Source organism: Pristiophorus japonicus, chromosome 5, assembly GCF_044704955.1.
Source record: "Pristiophorus japonicus isolate sPriJap1 chromosome 5, sPriJap1.hap1, whole genome shotgun sequence".
Classification (NCBI taxonomy): domain Eukaryota; kingdom Metazoa; phylum Chordata; class Chondrichthyes; family Pristiophoridae; genus Pristiophorus; species Pristiophorus japonicus.
The window spans coordinates 6,648,364-6,669,507 of NC_091981.1; the positions used below are offsets into that span (position 1 = coordinate 6,648,364).

Consider the following 21,144-nt stretch of genomic DNA (forward strand, 5'->3'; position numbering starts at 1 on the left):
TATTCAAGGATGAGATCGATAGATTTTTGGACTCTTCGGGAATCAAGGGATATGGAGATCGGGCGGGAAAGTGGAGTTGAGGTCAAAGATCAGCCGTGATCTTATTGAATGGCGGAGCAGGCTCGAGGGGCCGAATGGCCGACTCCTGCTCCTAATTCTTACGTTATGTTCTCAGACGTCCTCTTCAGGCTAGTTTAATTCAGAAACTGAACAACATGTTCGAGGTTATGCAAGGAGGCACCTCAGATTATATTAATTAAGCATATTGGCTGAACCATCCAGCAATTCCAAAAAGTGACTTCCAGCACTCTGGCTTGGGATTTACAACCACGTTGAGAGTTGAAAGAACAGTGCGCTAACTCACCAGGTCATCCAAATGTGCAGTCTCCCAAAGGTGGCCAATGTAACAGTTGTTTTACAGAAATGACTTGCATGTGGATTGTTGTATTGTGACGGGAAAAGTTGAGGAGGTGCCTTGTGACTCCGTGGATAGCTCACTTTCCTCGGAGACAGAAGGTTCTGGGTTCAAGTCCCACTCCAGGAATTTGAGCACAAAAAAAAAAATCTAGGCTGACACTCCAGTGCAGTTCTGAGGGAGCGCCGCACTGTCGGAGGGGCCGTACTGAGGGAGCGCCGCACTTTCGGAGGGGCCGTACTGAGGGAGCGCCGCACTGTCGGGGGGGCCGTACTGAGGGAGCGCCGCACTGTCGGGGGGGCCGTACTGAGGGAGCGCCGCACTATCGGAGGGGCCGTACTGAGGGAGCGCCGCACTGTCGGAGGGGCCGCACTGAGGGAGCGCTGCACTGTCAGAGGGGCCGTCTTTCAGATGACACATTAAACCGAGGCCCCATGTGCTCTCTCAGGTAGATGTAAAAGATCGAATGGCACTATTTTGAAGAACAGCGGAGTTATCCCCGATATCCTGGGGCCAATATTTATCCCTCAATCAACATAACAAAAACAGATTATCTGGTCATTATCACATTGCTGTTTGTGGGAGCTTGCTGTGCGCAAATTGGCGGCCATGTTTCCCACATTACAACAGTGACTAGACTCAAAGTATTTCACTGGCTGTAAAACGCTTTGAGATATCTGATGGTCGTGAAAGACGCTATCTAAATCCAAGTCTGTCTTTCTATCCATTCAATGGCTTCCTGAGATGCCGATTGGAGAAGTGAGGTGCCTCCCGCAACAGATCTCAGTGGGCCAGTCAATGTGATGTGTTCCAGGGTCTGGGACCCACAGATCTCAGTGGGCCGGTCGATGTGAGGTATTCCAGGGTCTGGGAGCCACAGATCTGTGGGTCGGTTGATATGAGGTGTTCCAGGGTCTGGGACCCACAGATCTCAGTGGATAGGTCGATGTGAGTTGTTCCAGGGTGTGGGACTCAGGGCCACAGTCGCATTTCAGGCCGTCCCTCACCTTCTCCGTGTGGAACAGGTGGGCGCAGTGTCCTTGCCCCGTGCGGATTGGGCCGAGCGCTCGCTGCCTACTGTCTGAGGGCGGGCGAGGCCGGGGACCTCTGCTGGTGGGGCAGTGACAGAGTGTTGGCTCTTTATGTTGCCGACATCCTATGATTCCGTCCGTCTGGATAATGGATTGGCTGCTGTTTCGCAGAATGGCCGGCATGATATTTAGCGTTTCCCTGGTGGGTTTTGAGCCTTCATGAATGGGAAGGTCAATGTTGCTCCCAATAATTTTTCATCTCACGGAACACATGTGAAAGCACACAAATACAAAATAACTGCATCGGTTCTGGGACAGAAGCCTACCTGGTAGGTTTTTCCCCTGCAAAGCAGACCACCTTCCCCCAATTTGGTTTTTCACATGAATGAAGAGAGTACATACTCACATAAGCCAGGAAATGTAGGCTTATATAATATAAGCTGCCAATCTTTGGCTCCCTTCCTCTCCCCTCCCCTCCCCCCCCTCTCCCTCAGAGCCTGTTTCTTTCTTTTTTAAACCTTGTCTTTAATGGAAGTTGATCATTATCCCACCATCCACACCCTATCCTGACTAATGTTTTTTAACTCCTGCCATTACCATTTGAATTTGGGCCATCATCCCTTTTGTCTCCAATCTCTCCTGTCTTCCACCCGATCACAGACCTTTCCCTTTTGTTCTTATTTCCTCTCCCCCTTTTCAGCGCTTGTTAAGAATCTGTTCTTTCCAAACATTCACCAGTTCTGACGAAGAGTCATCGACCTGAACCGTTAAATCTGCTTCCTCGCCACAGATGCCGCCCGACCCGCTGAGATTTCCAGCATTTTCTGGTTTTATTCCAGATTCCGCGGTATTTTGCTTTTGTATAAGTGTAGGCTTATTTTTGAGCAGAAAGGGCAGGGTCATACAGATGTACAAACCCACAGATACCAGTCGGGTTAGTACTCTGAGGCGACCTGAGGATGTACCTATCCTTCTTGTTCAGTTTTGCTTGCTTTAAAAATGGGAGAAAATATGCAAGGGAGATTAGCAATGACCTCTTTAGCAATGCACTTGCTGACTGCACGTACGCTGTAGATGAGGCTCCATGTGTTAGCTCCTTTGCTCGCTGTGCTGTTACAATAGATTGAGAAATGGAAAGGAAAAAGAAAGGCTGCCTTGGAACGTATTTTCTATGCAAATTTTTTTATTTTTAAAACAACCAAACCTGCAGTGCATTAAATCCAATTTCCTGTCTGAGGGCAACATAATGTCGAATAGGACAGATTCCCAGAGTGACAAGGGATCGGAATCCTCTTCTGCTTCAAGTAAAAGACTTGCATTTATATAGCACCTTTCACGACCACCGGACGTCTCAAAGCGCTTTACAGTCAATGAAGTACTTTTTGAAGTGTAGTCACTGTTGTAATGTAGGACACGTGGCAGCCAATTTTCGCACAGCAAGCTCCCACAAACAGCAATGAGACAATGACCAGATCATCTGTTTTTGTTATGTTGATTGAAGGATAAATATTAGCCCCAGGACGGTTCCATGGGATCTTTTACGTCCACCTGAGGGGAGCCGACTTGGTTTAACGTCTCATCTGAAAGACAGCACCTCCGACAGTACGGCGCTCCCTCAGTACTGCACTGGAGTGTCAGCCTAGATTTATGTGCTGAAGTTCCTGGAGTGGGACTTGAACTCACAACCTTGACTCAGGCAAGTGTGCTACCCGCCCCGAGCCACAGCTGGTAAGTAGGGCGGCTTCCTTCAATGCAAGCTGTTTAACTGAAAACAAACCAACGACCTGGCTGGAAATTACAGGAAGAGGAAGGTGCAGCCCACCTTGCATCCCAGTACGCACTTCATATATTGACTTGAAATTGTTATTTTCCAACAAGGCAACGCATCCCTTTCTTGTGGCCGCATCTAATGCTTTTCCCTGTGGATTGAATACCTCCAGTCTCAAACTAGAATTCATGCGGAGTCATTCATTATCGATTAAAAATAATCAGAGGCTTTCAGCAGCCATCTTGCATAGCTTTAGCAAGAGGCAGGAATGATGAGACGTAGAACAGTCTCTCACACACAGTACACTGCAGAAGGCAAGATGCACTGCACGACAACATCTAACATATTAAACAGGAGTCAAATTCTCAAGTTTGTTGAGGATAATGCATTGGGTTTAAATGGTGCAAAATTTAAATCAATGTGTTACCTCTGCTCCCAAGCGACTGTCCGTTGCCATACGACAAAAAGATAGCAATGCTTGATGAAATGCAGGTGATAACGTCCTGGAAAAACAACAGGCGTATAAAGCAAACTGTTAATACATTAGAAATGTTCCAATACCACTCCAGCACTCTTCATTGAACTTATTTAAATCTCTCGTATACATAAAGATTGGTCATTGTCCAACTCCGTACACCTTGATTTGTTCATAAGAACATAAGAAATAGGAGTAGGCCATATGGCCCCTCGAGCCTGCTCCGCTATTTAATATCATGGACTCAGCTCCACTTCCCTGCCCGCTCCCCGCTTCATCTAGTGTCAAAACTTTTAATCAGTATCACCATTACAGAGTAATCATTATCTTGGAGATGTCGGTGGTGGGGGGGGGGGGGGAAAGAAAGAGAAATATTTTCAATAAAAAGGCTACTGTACACCATTTGAACCTGAGAAAACATTGTACCAGCGTGAAAAACCTACTGTAGACCTACATCACAAAAAGGCACAATCCACTGATTTAAAAAAATTATTTATTCATTCAAGGGATGTGTGCGTTGCCGACAAGGCCGACATTTATTGCCCATCCCTAATTGCCTCGAGAAGGTGGTGGTGAGCCGCCTTCTTGAACCGCTGCAGTCCCGTGTGGTGAAGGTGCTCCCACAGCGCTGTTAGGGAGGGATGAAGGAACGGCGATATATTTCCAAGTCGGGATGGTGTGTGACTTGGAGGGGAACGTGGAGGTGGTGGTGTTCCCATGCGCCTGCTGCTCTTGTACTTCTAGGTGGTTGAGGTCACAGGTTTGGGAGGTGCTGCCGAAGAAGCCTTGGCGAGTTGCTGCTGTGCATCTTGTAGATGGTACACACTGCGGCCACGGTGCGCCGGTGGTGGAGGGAGTGAATGTTGAAGGTGCTGGATGGGGGGGGCCAATCAAGCGGGCTGCTTTGTCCTGGATGGTGTCGAGCTCAGAGTGTTGTTGGAGCTGCATTCATCCAGGCAAGTGGAGAGTGTTCCATCACGCTCCTGACTTGTGCCTTGTAGATGGTGGAAAGGCTTTGGGGAGTCAGGAGGTGAGACACTCGCTGCACAATACCCAGCCTCTGATCCGCTCTTGTAGCCACAGTTTTTATGTGGCCGGTCCAGTTAAGTTTCTGGTCAACGGTGATCCCCAGGATGTTGATGGTGGGAATTAGACAATGGTAATGTCATGGGGAGGTGGTTCGACTCTCTTTTGGAGAATGCCTAGCACGTGTGGCATGATATTAGCCTAAGCCTCAATGTCGTCCAGATCTTGCTGCACGCAGGCACGGACTGCTTCCTTATCTGAGGAATTGCAAATGGGACTGAACACTGTGCAATTATCAGCGAACATCCCCATTTCTGACCCAATGACGGAGGGAAGGCCATTGATGAAGCAGATGAAGATGGTTGGGCCTAGGACACTGCTCTCCTGCAGTGATTTCCTAAGGTTGAGATGATTGGCCTCCAACCACCACAACCATCTTCTTTTGTGCTTGCTGTAGCAGGATAAACATCTCGTTCTGCTCTGGATTCCAAATCACAGAGCTGCAAGGCAGTTTTAAAATCCAGGACAGACCAGAATCAGCACAGCTAAGTGTGTCTGAAACTGAACCCATGACCTCAAATGGTAGACAAATGATCAGATGGGAGAGAGAGAAAAATAAATAAGGACTTGCATTTATATAGCGCCTTTCACAACCTCAGAACGTCAAAACTATTTACAGCCAATGAAGTGCTTTTGAAGTGTAGTCATTGTTGCAATGTCAGAAATGCAGCAGTCAATTGGTGCACAGCAAGCTCCCACAAACAGCAAGGAAATAAATGATCAGATAATTTGTTTAAGCTGTTAGTTGAGGAATGAATCTTGGCCTGGAAACCTCTTGCACTCTTCGATTGGTGCCTTATGATATTTTATGTCTACCTCAGGGGGCAGACCTTTCATTCAAAGGACACCAACAATGCAGCTCTCCCTCAGTACTGCACTGCAAGTGCCAGCCCAGATTATGTGCTCAAATCACTGGAGTGGGGCTTGACCCCACAACCTTATGATCCAACGGAGACAGTGCTACCCACTAAACCAAGGGAGCTGTCAAAGTTGGCGCCCAGGATTTTGAAACATGAAACATCAGTGTTCCTTGAAAAAGAATAATGCATTACCAGTCAAAGTTTAAAGTTTGCGATTGGTAATTTAGGTTGAAGGGAAGACATTAGCCTTCAGCCTCAAATAACCTCACTTCCCCACTGAAAGTCCATTGGGCAAGCCACGACTAATGTTTGGAGCTTTGACAGAAAATAGATCTTTAAAAGAAACGAGATTGAAGCCTTGAAATGGGGCTGTGCTAACATATGAAGACTTAACATGTAATGAAATTGTTTTGTGCGCTATTTTAAACTGGGAATTAACACCTCTTGAAATAAAGGAGGAAATGATTTGACCTCGGAGCTCTCTGTATGAGTACAACCACTGCAATCTTGCAACTCTTGGGAGTACAACCGAAGTTCACCAGACTGATTCCCGGGATGGCATGAGGAGAGACTGGATCGACTGGGCCTGTATTCACTGGAGTTTAGAAGGATGAGGGGGGGGAATTCATAGAAACATATAAAATTCTGACAGGACTGGACAGGTTAGATGCAGGAATAATGTTACCGATGTTGGGGAAGTTCAGAACCAGGGTACATAGTCTAAGGAAAAGGGGTGAGCCATTTAGGACCGAGATGAGGAGAAACTTCTTCACTCAGAGTTGTTAACCTGTGGAATTCTCTACCGCAGAGAGTTGTTGATGCCAGTTCGTTGGATATATTCAAGAGGGAGTTAGATATGGCCCTTACGGCTAAAGGGATCAAGGGGTATGGAGAGAAAGCAGGAAAGGGGTACTGAGGTGAATGATCAGCCATGATCTTATTGAATGGCCGTGCAGGCTTGAAGGGCCGAATGGCCTACTCTTGCACCTATTTTCTATGTATCTAACTCTTCACGTTAAATAAACAGCTTTAACAAATTGCAATGTTAGTTTCACTGTTTGAGTAGATTGTGAAAAGTCCTCCAGGAGAATTTTTGCAAGTGCACACAATGCAGGAAGGACGACGATTATAACTCTGTTTTGGATTTTGCTTGAAATGCCATTCTTTCATTTTGGAAAAATATTTATGGCTCGGAATTTGCGGTCCTGATGACGCCGTCATTCCGCCTTTGAAACTGACCGCTACTGCAGGATTTCGCGTCTGCGTAGCCTGATGCGAAAATCCTGCAGTTCCAATCGGTTATTCACTGCTCCTCCACAGGCTGCCCCCCCTCCCACCGTCCAAAAAACACCGCATTTTCATAGAATCAGAAATTTACAGCACGGAAGGAGGAGGCCATTTCCACGCCGGTCGACCAAGAGCTACCCAGCCTAATCCCACTTTCCAGCTCTCGGTCCGTAGCCCTGTAGGTTACGGCACTTCAGGTTTTCATCCAAGTACTTTTTAAATGTGGTGAGGGTTTCTGTCTCTACCACCCTTTCAGGCAGTGAGTTCCAGACCCCCACCATCCTCTGGGTGAAAAAAGTTCCCCTCAACTCCCCTCTAAACCTTCTACCAATTACTTTAAATCTATGCCTCCTGATTGTTGACCCCTCTGCAAGGGAAATAGGCCCTTTCTATCCACTATATCTAGGCCCCTCATAATTTTATACACCTCAATGAGGTCTCCCCTCAGCCTCCTCTGTTCCAATGAAAACAAATCCAACCTATCTAATCTGTCCTCATCGCTAAGATTCTCCAGTCCTGGCAACATCCTCTCAAATCTTCTCTGTAGCCTCTCCAGTGCAATCCCGTCCTTCCTGTAATGTGGTGACCAGAACTGCACGCAGTACTCCAGCTGTGGCCTAACCAGTGTTTTATACAGTTCAAGCATACCCCCCCTGCTCTTGTATTGTATGCCTCGGCTAATAAAGGCAAGTATTCCGTATGCCTTCTTAACCACCTTATCCACCTGGCCGGCTACGTTAGATATATTCAAAAGGGAGTTAAATGTGAACCAACCGAGATCTGGTAGCCCTATGGCTGATCCACAGAGAGTTCAATGATTATAGGGCAAGTGATTTCTTATTGTTCAGATCTATTCAGAAACCAGTATCGGCACATTTTCTGGGAAGTTTTATGAATAATTATAGCATCTGCGTAGCAAATCTTACTGCAACTAATTTCCCTAACCTTGAACTCATGTAAAAGGCGCTTGATAAATATGTGATTATATAGAAAGTGCAGCATGGATAATAATAGAGAAGGCATTCAAAGTCAAATTTCTACTCATTTGTTTGTTTGGTCTTACTGCAGTTGTACAGGGCGGAGAGACCACACCTTGAACATTGTGTGCAGTTTTGGTCTCCTAATCTGAGGAAGGACATTCTTGCTAATGAGAGAGTGCAACAAAGGTTCACCAGACTGATTCCCGGGATGGCAGGACTGACATATGAAGAAAGACTGGATCGACTAGGCTTATATTCACTGGAATTTAGATGAATGAGAGGGGATCTCAGAAACATAAAATTCTGACGGGACTGGACAGGTTAGATGCAGGAAGAATGTTCCCAATGTTGGGGAAATCCAGAACCAGGAATCACAGTCTAAGGATAAGGGGTAAGTCATTTAGGAGAAACTTCTTCACTCAGAGTAGTAGTTAACCTGTGGAATTTTCTACCACAAAGTTGTTGAGGCCAGTTCGTTCGATATATTCAAAAGAGAGTTAGATGTGGCCCTTACGGCTAAAGGGGTATGGAGAGAAAGCAGGAATGGGGTACTGAAGTTGTATGATCAGCCATGATCATATTGAATGGTGGTGCAGTCTCAAAGGGCCGAATGGCCCACTCCTGCACCTATTTTCTATGTTTCTATTCATTAACATAAGAAATAGGTGCAGGATACGGCCATTTGGCCCCTCGAGCCTGCTCCGCCATTTAATATCATGGCTGATTACTGGACAAGAACCCTTCTCTGCTGACACTGAACAGCAATCCAAAAGACATCTGGTGATTAAGCACTGAGAATGGATCAACAGATCACTCAAAATTGATTTCTTTCAAAATTAGCGGCGTTAACAAAAGTTTAGTAGTCATGAAAATATTCTTTGACATATACTGAATGAAAGCGATGCACAGTCGGTCAATTATTTTCCATTCTGTAAGCACGCCCAACAGCGACTAACCTGTTTGGCTTATTGAACTGTACTGGCTCACGAGCTGACGGGGGCCGAACCGCTGGCAGTTCGGTTTCTTTGTGACGTGGAGTTAGTGTTACTGTGACGGGAGCAACAGCAAAACGATTAGAATCCGCGTTAGTGTCTATTGGGCAAGAGGTGGAAGTCTCCTCCTTCTCTGCGCTCCAGCTATTGCTTTCAAAGCTTCGAATGTCCAGGTACTCGCCACTATCCATTGGTCTAATCTGAGGCACTTGTTCTGTCGTGGTTGATGGAAGCACCATGCTGTCAGTGGCAGTGGCGACAGCAGCGAAGTTCTGTTGCTTGAGGGCTTGTATTTCACTGTTAGAATAAAGAAAAGTTCAATTAAATCCACAATGCAACACTTTTTGCTTTCTATTTAGAATTAAGTCTAATCTTGGCTATCCTTGTAAAAAAAAACTAAAAAGCAAAATATCGTGCCCTTCACAACCACTGGACATCCCAAAGCGCTTTTCAGCCAATTAAGTACTTTTTGAAGTGTAGTCACTGCTGTAATGTAGGAAGCACGGCAGCCAATTTGTGCACAGCAAGCTCCCACAAACAGCCACATGATAATGTTCAGCTAAGTTTTTTTGTTATACAAGTGATGTTGATTGAGGGATAAATATTGGCCAGGACACCGGGATAACTCCCCTGCTCTTCAATAGTGCCTTGGGATCTCTTGTGTCCACCCGAGAGTGAGCAGACGGGGCCTCGGTTTAACGTCTCATCCGAAAGACAGCACACCAACAGTGCAGCGCGCCCTCAGTATCACACTCGAGTGTCAGCCTGGATTTTTTGTGCTCGTCTCTGGAGTGGGACTTGAACCTACAACCTTCTGACTCAGACGAGGGTGCTTCCCACTGAGCCACAGCTGACTCAAAACTAATTACAACCTTAATGATATACAATTAAAAATAATTGGCCTGTTCCGCAAATATTTCACAACAAAAATTGACAGTACAATAGCACTAGCAATAACTGTGCTGGGTGGAACGTACTCTTGAATCCTAGCATAGAAACATAGAAATTAGGTGCAGGAGCAGGCCATTCAGCCCTTCTAGCCTGCACCGCCATTCAACGAGTTCATGGCTGAACATGAAACTTCAGTACCCACTTCCTGCTTTCACGCCATACCCCTTGATCCCCCGAGTAGTAAGGACTTCATCTAACTCCCTTTTGAATATATTTAGTGAATTGGCCTCAACTACTTCCTGTGGTAGAGAATTCCACAGGTTCACCACTCTCTGGGTGAAGAAGTTTCTCCTTATCTCGGTCCTAAATGGCTTACCCCTTATCCTTAGACTGTGACCCCTGGTTCTGGACTTCCCCAACATTGGGAACATTCTTCCTGCATCCAACCTGTCCAAACCCGTCAGAATTTTAAACGTTTCTATGAGGTCCCCTCTCACTCTTCTGAACTCCAGTGAATACAAGCCCAGTTGATTCAGTCTTTCTTGATAGGTCAGTCCCACCATCCCGGGAATCAGTCTGGTGAATCTTCGCTGCACTCCCTCAACAGCAAGTATGTCCTTCCTCAAGTTAGGAGACCAAAACTGTACACAATACTCCAGGTGTGGCCTCACCAAGGCCCTGTACAACTGTAGCAACACCTCCCTGCCCCTGTACTCAAAACCCCTCGCTATGAAGGCCAACATGCCATTTGCTTTCTTAACCGCCTGCTGTACCTGCATGCCAACCTTCAATGACTGATGTACCATGACACCCAGGTCTCGTTGCACCTTCCCTTTTCCTAATCTGTCACCATTCAGATAATAGTCTGTCTCTCTGTTTTTACCACCAAAGTGGATAACCTCACATTTATCCACATTATACTTCATCTGCCACGCATTTGCCCACTCACCTAACCTATCCAAGTCACTCTGTAGCCTCATAGCATCCTCCTCGCAGCTCACACTGCCACCCAACTTAGTGTCATCCGCAAATTTGGAGATACTACATTTAATCCCCTCGTCTAAATCATTAATGTACAATGTAAACAGCTGGGGCCCCAGCACAGAACCCTGCGGTACCCCACTAGTCACTGCCTGCCATTCTGAAAAGTACCCATTTACTCCTACTCTTTGCTTCCTGTCTGACAACCAGTTCTCAATCCACGTCAGCACACTACCCCCAATCCCATGTGCTTTAACTTTGCACATTAATCTCCTGTGTGGGACCTTGTCGAAAGCCTTCTGAAAGTCCAAATATACCACATCAACTGGTACTCCTTTGTCCACTTTATTGGAAACATCCTCAAAAAATTCCAGAAGATTTGTCAAGCATGATCTCCCTTTTACAAATCCATGCTGACTTGGACCTATCATGTCACCATTTTCCAAATGCGCTGCTATGACATCCTTAATAATTGATTCCATCATTTTACCCACTACTGAGGTCAGGCTGACCGGTCTATAATTCCCTGCTTTCTCTCTCCCTCCTTTTTTAAAAAGAATAAACAGATATTTGAATTCAGCTGGCTCAAACAGATGGGAGCCATTGGGTTGAATCAGCCGCAGAGGGGAAACTCAGACTGTGCTGCACTAATTTAAAATGATTAATGAAGAACAAAGTCAGAAGTCATTTCATTCAATTAGAATTGAAGAATTCAATGCTCTCGATTACAACTTCCAGGCTGAAGACAGTGAAAAGGTTTCATCAACATAGAAGTAAAATTTCTTCCTGTGTTAAAATTCAGGACAGTAATAAAATAAAATTCCAAATAAGAACTGGATTTTAATAATCTCACGGGAGACAGCGGAGGTAAATCTGAGCTAAACTGGACAAAATGCTGGTTTTACATTCCTTTACAATATCACATACCTCTTCAGCTGTCTTATGTGTGATGCAAGGGATATCTTCTCATTGTTTAACATGCTAAGTTGATTTTGGAGTTCGTGCACTATTTTTGCCTGCTGGGACAAAAAATATATCGTTATACAACACATTAATACGCAGAATAAAGAGAGCCTGTAATGTTAGACTATCTACTTTAAGTATATTCTTTGAACCAAATTTGTGAACATTCAAATAGGACATTGCCAATATCACACTGGGGCGGGGGTGGGGTGGACACGACGACCCACACACCTTCAAGGACACTTCAGCTGAAAAATTTCACCTCGTATGGGACAGTGCGAGTCTCCCCACTACAATGTCTATCAGATTTTGTTCTGGGCTGCGTACATTAGTATTTTGACGAGAAAATATTTGTAAAAGATAGCGCTCATTTTAGTAACTTAACAGCTATCTTAGCTGAAGTCAGCCAATTTAGTATAGACCATTGACTGAGTCCATTTATTCATTCCTTGGATGTGGGCGTCGCTGGCAAGGGCAGCATTTATTGCCCATCCCTAATTGCCCCTTGAGAAGGTGGTAGTGAGCCACCTTCTTGAACCGCTGCAGTCCCGTGTGGTGAAGGTGTTCCCACAGTGCTGTTAGGGAGGGAGTTCCAGGATTTTGACCCGATGATGAAGAAACGGACGATATATTTCCAAGTCAGGATGGCGTTGTGAATTGGAGGGGAACTTGGGAGGTGATGGTGTTCCTGCTGTCCCTGTCCTTCCAGGCGGTAGAGGTCGCGGGTTTGGGAGGTGCTGCCGAAGAAGCCTTGGCGAGTTGCCGCAGTGCATCTCGTAGATGGTGCACACTGCAGCCACGGTGCGCCGGTGGTGGAAGGAGTGAATGTTTAAGGGGATGGATTGGCTGCCACACTACATCAGGCACAGGGTGTTCTGCATTTTCCCTTACGCAAGATGGTGTTACATATATTCAAAATAATTACACCATCAGCAAGAGGAAAAGTTTAAATAATCAGTTTTTAAACATTGGATAAAAAGGGAATATTTCTATTTAGTTTATCACTTATTTAAAAAAAAATCCATAAGCCTCAATATGCAAAGACCAACAAAAGGGTACCTACAAGTATTTGAATTTGAACTGTTCTGGTACACACAATCCAAGCAAAGCAGTCTCAACAGCGGATCTGGTTTTACAATGTACACACTGTACTACCCCAGTTGAACCTCCCACTTCCTTCACCCCTCTTACCTCTTGTAACTGCGGTTGCTCCATCAAAGTAGCTAATTCATTGGCGTTCGATCGTGCTTCCAATTCACTTGGCTGCACTCCGACAGCCACATCCGTCATTTCTTTCGATGAAGTCGCATGGCTGCCGCACTCCCGATACAGCTGCAACAAGTCCGGAGGTTTTGGAATGTTCAATCCAACATCGTCCCACAGTTCAAAATCCTGCAGGTTGAAGAATAATTTTAAAAGATACTTTGCGAGTCAAAATCAAATACAAATATTGATTGCACACAAGTAACCTCGTGACAAAAACGGACATTTGCGCTCTCTAATCTCATGATTCCGTAATAGCTAGAGTAAAATGGAAACGGTCTTGCCTTATCCAATTTCAAAAGAGAGGCCTGGAGGCGAAATATCTGATGGACCAGACCAGGTTGACTGCAGGGACCTTTGCTCTAGGTGCTAACTAAATTACATATGGATACAGCATTAGCAGGTATGCGAGAGACACAACATGGGAACACCTGCTCATCGGCATCCTAGTCTCACTCTCCGGTCGGAGCGGTGCTGTCGCTGCGGGCCCCAGGAGGGCCAGGCCGAGCCGGCTGGCTCACACCATCGGCCGCTCACACCATCGGCACCAGCGGTTTTTGGTGGCGGTGCGGAATTTTTCAAGAGATGGCGCTGCTGGGATGGGGAGGGACCTGCGTGAGTCCTCGCCACGTGGCTAAGCGAGTAACTTGAATCCAGTGCACCACAGATGAGATGTTGTGCTATGGAGGGGTTGTAATCTCAATTCATCAGAAAGACTGGGGGAGCTGCTTCCCAGAGGCGTCTATTGGTCATGGGTGAATCGAGCTTCGAAGAGATGTTTAATGTCGGCAAAGGAACCCTCAAAATAAAAGGGCCAGAATACCAGAAGTATTTGAGTGCTATTTATGGCTTGTGCTTGCCCTACAAGCACTTAATTTGTATGCCTTTGTTAAATTCCTGGTTTAAAATAATGTGAATTGCATTCAAATAAAAAAAACAGTTTGAACCAGCGTGCCTTTAATCAGTGATGGCTAAACAAACTTTCATTTCAGAGGTCTTTGGATTACGCCATTGGGAATAACTTTAGTTCTGACTGGAGATCCAAACTCCACGGGTGGACTGGAGTGAACCACTTCAGTGTGACTGTCTATATGGAGAATAATTTAATCTAGAATTTCTGTTGCTAACAGTACAGCAAATATGTCCTTAAAAAATCAAGTACTTTAATCTCATGAGGACTGATCCTATCTTTGTATGTAGGTGCTGTATTCTCAACATCTTAATGTTTCGATGCATAATTCATGAAACATACAAGATTCTGAGGGGGATTGACAGGGTAGATGCTGAGAGGATGTTTCCCCCGGGCTGGAGAGTCTAGAACCAGTGGTCACAGTCTCAGGATAAAGGGTCGGCCATTTAAGACCAGAGATGAGGAGGAATTTCTTCACTCAGTGGGTTGTGAATCTTTAGAATTCTCTAATCCCAGAGGGCTGGGGATGCTGAATCTTTGAGTACATTCAAGGCTGAGATCGCTAGATTTTTGGACTCGGGGAAATTAAGGGATATCGGGATCGGGCGGGAAAGTGGAGTTGTCGAAGATCAGCCGTGATATTGAATGGCGGAGCAGGCTCGAGGGGCCGTAAGGCCTATTCCTGCTCCTAATTCTTATGTCCCAATCTTGTACATAAATGTATTCGTTTTAGTTTTTACGCAACGATTTGATGGCATTGCACACTTTTCCGAGAGAGTTAGGTGAATGCGGTAGACATCTCATGCGATCTGGAATAGCTTTAATTACAATTATACAGTAATTGTTAAGCCTAGATATGCTACTTCAGATAAGGGCATGTCTCAGTTTATTGAAGGCTCATCTCGGTTTGCAGAAACGACCTTTCTGCTGTGAAGACAAGGTCAACGTGGCAGAAAAAGCACAAACTAACTTAACTCTCATAGCACAGCAGTTTATTTCAGTAGGTGTTAAATTTGCATGGGGGTCAATTAGATTTTACAGATTGTTAGAATTGAAGATGCTCATTTCGAAATACTGCATTTGAGAATTCATCTGCTCAGTAACCTAGCAACTATGCTATCTTAATAAATAATATGAAATTAGCATATCAAATCTACATACTTCAGGTTGTCTTAGATAGAACTATACGGTTTCATTAGAATCCATGCTTTATGTTGCAATGCAATAACTGGAATCAAATACTGGATGATGGATGATGTCTTTACCATCTCTCTCGCAAACAGTCATTAGCAGTATGTAGCCCAGCTCAGAATTACCATGCAAGAGTCAGAAGTGAAATTGAAAAATTTCTGTAGCTTTTGAAAACAAATATACACATGTCCAATTGTAAACCTAAAGCTTTAGTATTTTAAAATTAATTCCCGGGATGTGGGCTCTGCTGGTACAGCCAGCATTTATTGGCCATTGCTAGTTGCCCTCGAGAAGGTGGTGTCATGTTGTCTTATTGCGGGCTCCCCTTTCTTCACATCATGGAGTGGATCGATCGAACTGGGTGAAGACTGGCATCGCGGACGTTGGGGACTTCAGGACGAGCCCAAGGAGGATCATCCACACGGCGCATCTGGCTGAAGATGGTTGCTAACGTTCAGCCTTGTCTTTTGCATTCGTGTGCTGGGCTCTGCCAGCGTCGAGGGTGGGATGTTGTTGGCACCTCCTCCTTCCCCCCCCCCCCCCCCCCCCATTAGTTGCTTAATTGTCCACCACCATTCATGACGATGTGGCTTTGACCTGAGCTGTTGGTTATGGGACCACTTGACATGCTGTTTTACATGTGTGGTAGCTTCACCAGGTTGGCAACTCCTTTTCAGGTATGCCTGCTCCTGGCATGCTCTTCTACACTCCTCATTGTACCAGGGTTGGTCACTTGGTTTGATGGTGATGGAGGAGTGAGATATGGGGGAACATGAGGTTACAGATTGTGGTGAAATACAATTTTGCTAATGCTGATTTTGAGCTGCTCAGTTATTAATCTATCCCACTTAGCATGATGGTAGTGCCACATGACCCAATGGATGGTGTCCTCCAGTGTGGAGGTGGGACTTGGTAGAGTGACCTTGGGGAGACCAATATCGTCATGGACAGGTTCACCTGCGAAAGGTAGATTTAGGAGGTTAGGGTAACGTAGTTATTGCCTTGTGTTGATTCTCTCACCACCTGCAGTAAGCCCAGTGCGGCAGTCACGTCCCCTCTGTCAGTGCTGGTACTACCGAGCCACCCGTGGTCATGGACATTGAAGTCCCCCACCCAAAGTGGTGCTCTGCACTGAGGAGTAGTGGTTTGTCAGCTGAAAGAGGGCAATAGGTGGTATTCAGCAGGAAGTTTAATTGCCCATGTTTGGCCACGAAGCCATGAACTGGGATCAAAGTCGGTGACTCCCAAGTCGCTCCCACTCAACTGTATACCCTTGTGCCCCCAACTCTGGTGGGTCTATCCTTCGGTGGGGTGGGACAGGACATTCCCAAAGATGGTGATGGAGCAGTCCGAGTGTATGACTTTGGCACCAGTCTCTAGATACAAGTGAGGGGGGCACTGCAGGATCCACTCGACTATTTCCGAATTCAATGCCTTGGTCACAGCCAAATGATCGACCGGCTTTTATTCACCTGGTTCCTTGTAGTGGTTTGCTATGACCGAGTGGCTTTGTAGGCCAGTCACATTTAGAGTAGAATCATTCATAGAATCTTACATCACAGAAGGCAGCCATTCGGTCAGTCCCACTCCCCAGCAAATTAATCCTCTTCAAGTACTTGTCCAATTGCTTTTTGAAAGTTCCTGTGGAATCTGTTCCAGATCTTAACAACCCCCATGAAAAGAATTCTCCTCCTAATGGAAAGTGAGAGTCATGCTGGCAATACATTCTCCCAACAGTGGTGGCGCTACAGCACCCTAGTTATGCATCTTGGCTCCTCAGGCTATGGTGCAGATAAACTCCCTGGCTCATACCAACTCTTACTTCTCAGAGGACGGTAACAGGGACGCTCAACTGACTGGTTCCCGGTGCTGTCCCACAGTGTCTCGCCTGCCATTTGCCGCAACGCCACTGTGCTCCGTGAGATGGAAAAAAAATCACGAGCAACACCTCATCACTGACCCACCAACAGAGGTCCCTGGTTTCGCCCTCCCTCGGAGACAGCGGGCAGCGAGTGCTCACGGGGCACGGATGCTGCGCCCACCTGCTACACACGGGGAAGGTGAGGGACGGCCCGAAGTGCGACTGTGGCCCTGAGTCCCAGACTCTGGAACACCTCACATCGACCGACCCACTGAGATCTGTGGGTCCCAGACCCTGGAACACCTCACATCGACCGACCCACTGAGATCTGTGGGTCCCAGACCCTGGAACACCTCACATCGACCGACCCACTGAGATCTGTGGGTCCCAGACCCTGGAACACCTCACATCGACCGACCCACTGAGATCTGTGGGTCTCAGACCCTGGAACACCTCACATCGACCCTCCCACTGAGATCTGTGGCAGGAGGCACCTCATTTCTCCACAAGGCATCACAGCAGTTCATCGAATGGAGAGCCAAACTAGACATCCCATTTCCAGTGATGCAAAAATTACACAGATGTATCTGCTTTCAAAATTACTGTAAATTTTGCTATTTAACTGTAAATAATATCAAAGCTTTATATTTTGCTCTTATTTTTATATATGACTTTAAAATGGAGGCTGAACCACGTGCACACTGGCCCAATTGCTCTCTCTCAACTCCACTTCACCTGAAGACTACACTTGGTCTCGAATCCCTATGGGAAAAGCTGCACAAGATCAACAAATATAACTTATTAATCAGATATAAACTTATTGGTGATTCTTCCATTAACCATGCCATTAAGAAATGCATTTAAAGGGTACATGTATTGGAGGTGCACACATGGATGCCTCATACATCTCCAAAGAGTGTTACCAAATGTTAAAATTGATCAACTTCGCGCGGGATTGCCCACTGATATACACGTTAAACATAATTACCTGGTCATCATTTTCATCGGAAAAGGTTATTGAGGTGAGTTTGTAGTTAATCTTCAATAAATATTCGTTCACTAGGAAATTTAATGCTCTTTTCTCAAGAGGTTTAACAGCTTCCTTTAATAAAAAAGATAAAATTTGAGTCCACAAATACTGTATGAACGGAAAAAGTGTCTTCCCAACAGGAGAGCAGATCCTCCAAGTGAAGCAATTTAGTACATCATGCATTTGGAGGCTGGATGAAACTGGAGAAGCAAGCTTTACACTCCATCAGCAAAACAAATCCTTTACTAATAACCCTCAACATACAAAGTTCAGCAGGCCTCAACATATCAAAGAGGAAGGATATTTTAAAATAAAGGAAACGGAACCAAAATATCAACTAAACCAAAAGTGGAGTTTTATTTCAGTTACAGCTGAACATAACTGCCAAACCCACCTTAATACAAGACTCAATTCTTAAAACAACAGTGAAACTGATGAAATTCTTACTCTATTTCATAATAGGATACTCACAACTTTTGCTTCTTTAATTACAATGCCCAACATTTTACTGAACAAATTCTATGTAATCTTATTTAGCTGGCAGTGACTGGCAAATGATCAAAAGTCAAGCATTGCACCAAGCCAGGGCTCAATTTGGTGCGGTGTGATAGAGTACAATAACTGTCGCTGCTGTGTTAAGAACTTCAATATAGACACCTTGAAGCTCATAGAATCATAATCATCGAATCCTACAGCACAGGAGGCCGCCATTTGGCCCATCGTGCCTGTGCTGACTCTGATACAGCTGTCCAATTGGTCCCACCCGGTTCGCTCCTCTCCGCCCCGCCCCCAGCCCCTGCCCCTCCCATCTTTTCCCTAACAAACCTGCAAATATTTCCTTTTCAATTGGATAACCATTTCCCTTTTGAAAGCTGCTCTTGAATCTGCTTTCACCACCCTTTCAGGCAGTGCATTTGCAGATCACAACAACTCGCTGCATAACAACAATTTCTCATCTCCCCCCTCTGGCTCTTTTACCATTACCTTAAATCTGTGTCCTTTGGTTACTGACCGTAGTGACTGTGAAAACAGTTCCTCCTTCGTGACACTATCAAAACCCCTCAATTTTGAACAGCTCTTAAAATTTCCTCTCCATGGCATGATTAGTCTCCACGCATGGTATGAATGCCTTTCGAGCATAAATCTAAAACCATCAAAATGTAGTGTGCACGCTTAAATTTTAAAAAAATTGTAAAAAGGAAAATACAAACAATTGAGATCGGCCACATAGGAGATGCAATTATAACTGAGTGTTCAAAATTAACAAAGTATACTGGAGATTAGGAAGGGAGGAGTTTGCACCACTGATCATGTTGTTGCTTCACCAGAAATCTTATACATTGCAACATTTTGGTTTAAAAAGACTCGTCTTTGTTCAGATAATGCACATGAAGAGGCACTCCATCAGACACAAGTGAAGTGTGACAAACAAATCATCATGAACATGTTTTTCTACATATATCCCAATCCCACATAACGTATTCCAATTAGATCAAAGACTAACTTTTTTTATGGATAGACTGCTTCTTTCAGAGGGATTATGCGGATTGGCGTATTCCTTCTCAGGAAACAGTGCAAAATCACAAAGTTCCAGCTAACAATCCGGCTTTGGAGTAGCAAACAAACAAAGCAAGCACCAAAGTTAAAAAAAATACTGCAGAGGCTGGAATCCGAAATAAAAACAAAAAATGTAGGAAATACTCAGCGGGTCGGGCAGCATCTGCGGGGAGAGAAACAGAGTTAACGTTTCGGGTCGATGACCCTTCGTCAGAACTAGAAAAGTTCAAGATGCAACAGATTTCTTGGAGGAAGTGCAGAGGCAGCGAAAGGCGGGGGGGGAGGGGGGAGAGGAGAGAAAGAACAAAAGGGAAGGTCTGTGATCAGGTGGAAGGCAGGCGAGATGAGAGAGATAAAAGGGGCGATGGGCCAAAAAATGAGATGGTAATGGGACAAATTAACAAAAGATGAGTATAGATAGGGTGTGAATGGCAGAATCATCACTGGCTGCTGTGGAAAGAGAAAAAAAAAAAAAAAGAGGGTTTGTATAAAAAAAAAAAAGGAAAAAATATGGGCAGAGGTTATGGTCTGCAATTGTTGAACTCGATGATGAGTCCAGAAGGCTGTAAAGTGCCGAAACAAAAGATGAGGTGCCGTTCCTCAGAGCTTCATTGGAAGTTGGAGGTCGAGCACGGAGGTGTCAGAGTGGGGCAAGCAATGGAACAAAGTAAGCTCTCCCTCGCTCAAGGAAGTAGAGAAAGAGGGAGGGAGGAGGGGGGGAGAAAGAGAGAGGGACGAGGGGGGGGGGGGAGAAAGAGGGACGAGGGGGGGGGGGGAGAAAGAGGGACGGGGCGGGGGGGGGAGAAAGAGGGACGAGGGGGGGAGAAAGAGGGACGAGGGGGGGAAGAGGGAGAAAGAGGGAGGGGGGAGAAAGAGGGAGGGGGAGAAAGAGGGAGAAAGAGGGAGGGGGGAGAAAGAGGGAGAAAGAGGGAGGGGGGAGAAAGAGGGAGAAAGAGGGAGGGGGGAGAAAGAGGGAGAAAGAGGGAGGGGGGAGAAAGAGGGAGAAAGAGGGAGGGGGGAGAAAGAGGGAGAAAGAGGGAGGGAGGAGAAAGAGGGAGAAAGAGGGAGGGAGGAGAAAGAGGGAGGGAGGAGAAAGAGGGAGGGAGGAGAAAGAGGGAGGGAGGAGGGGGGGAGAAAGAGGGAGGGAGGAGAAAGAGGGAGAAAGAGGGAGGGGGGAGAAAGAGGGAGAAAGAGGGAGGGAGGAGAAAGAGGGAGGGAGGAGAAAGAGGGAGGGAGGAGGGGGGAGAAAGAGGGAGGGAGGAGAAAGAGGGAGAAAGAGGGAGGGGGGAGAAAGAGGGAGAAAGAGGGAGGGGGGAGAAAGTGGGAGAAAGAGGGAGGGGGGAGAAAGAGGGAGGGAGGAGAAAGAGGGAGAAAGAGGGAGGGAGGAGGGGGGAGAAAGAGGGAGGGAGGAGGGGGGGAGAAAGAGGGAGCGGAGGGGTTTCTCTTTTTTTTTTTTTTGTTTGCCTCTTTCTTCTTTTGTTTTTCCTCTTGCTTCTTTTTTTTTTCCTCTTTCTTCTTTATTTTCTTTCTGCGCTTTCTTCTTTGTTGTTTTCTTCCTCTTTCCTCCACCACACACCACACCACACACACACCCCCCCACCCC

The 21,144-nt window shown here is 45.9% G+C and overlaps 1 protein-coding gene across 6 annotated transcripts in view; it reads right to left on the minus strand.

Moving 5' to 3' along the window:
• The window catches only part of relch (RAB11 binding and LisH domain, coiled-coil and HEAT repeat containing), a 142,826-nt gene that overhangs the window by 82,851 nt on the left and 38,831 nt on the right, over positions 1-21,144 (minus strand). For 5 of the 6 annotated variants that reach the window (XM_070880345.1, XM_070880344.1, XM_070880343.1 and 2 more), the window contains exons 5-9: positions 17,943-18,056; positions 12,921-13,121; positions 11,694-11,785; positions 8,859-9,191; positions 3,642-3,717 (exon numbers count right to left, since the gene is read on the minus strand). In XM_070880345.1, coding sequence (XP_070736446.1) covers positions 3,642-3,717; positions 8,859-9,191; positions 11,694-11,785; positions 12,921-13,121; positions 17,943-18,056 — 816 coding nt within the window. The remainder of the gene's footprint in view (positions 1-3,641; positions 3,718-8,858; positions 9,192-11,693; positions 11,786-12,920; positions 13,122-17,942; positions 18,057-21,144) is intronic. The other variant, XM_070880342.1, reaches the window with a different exon arrangement.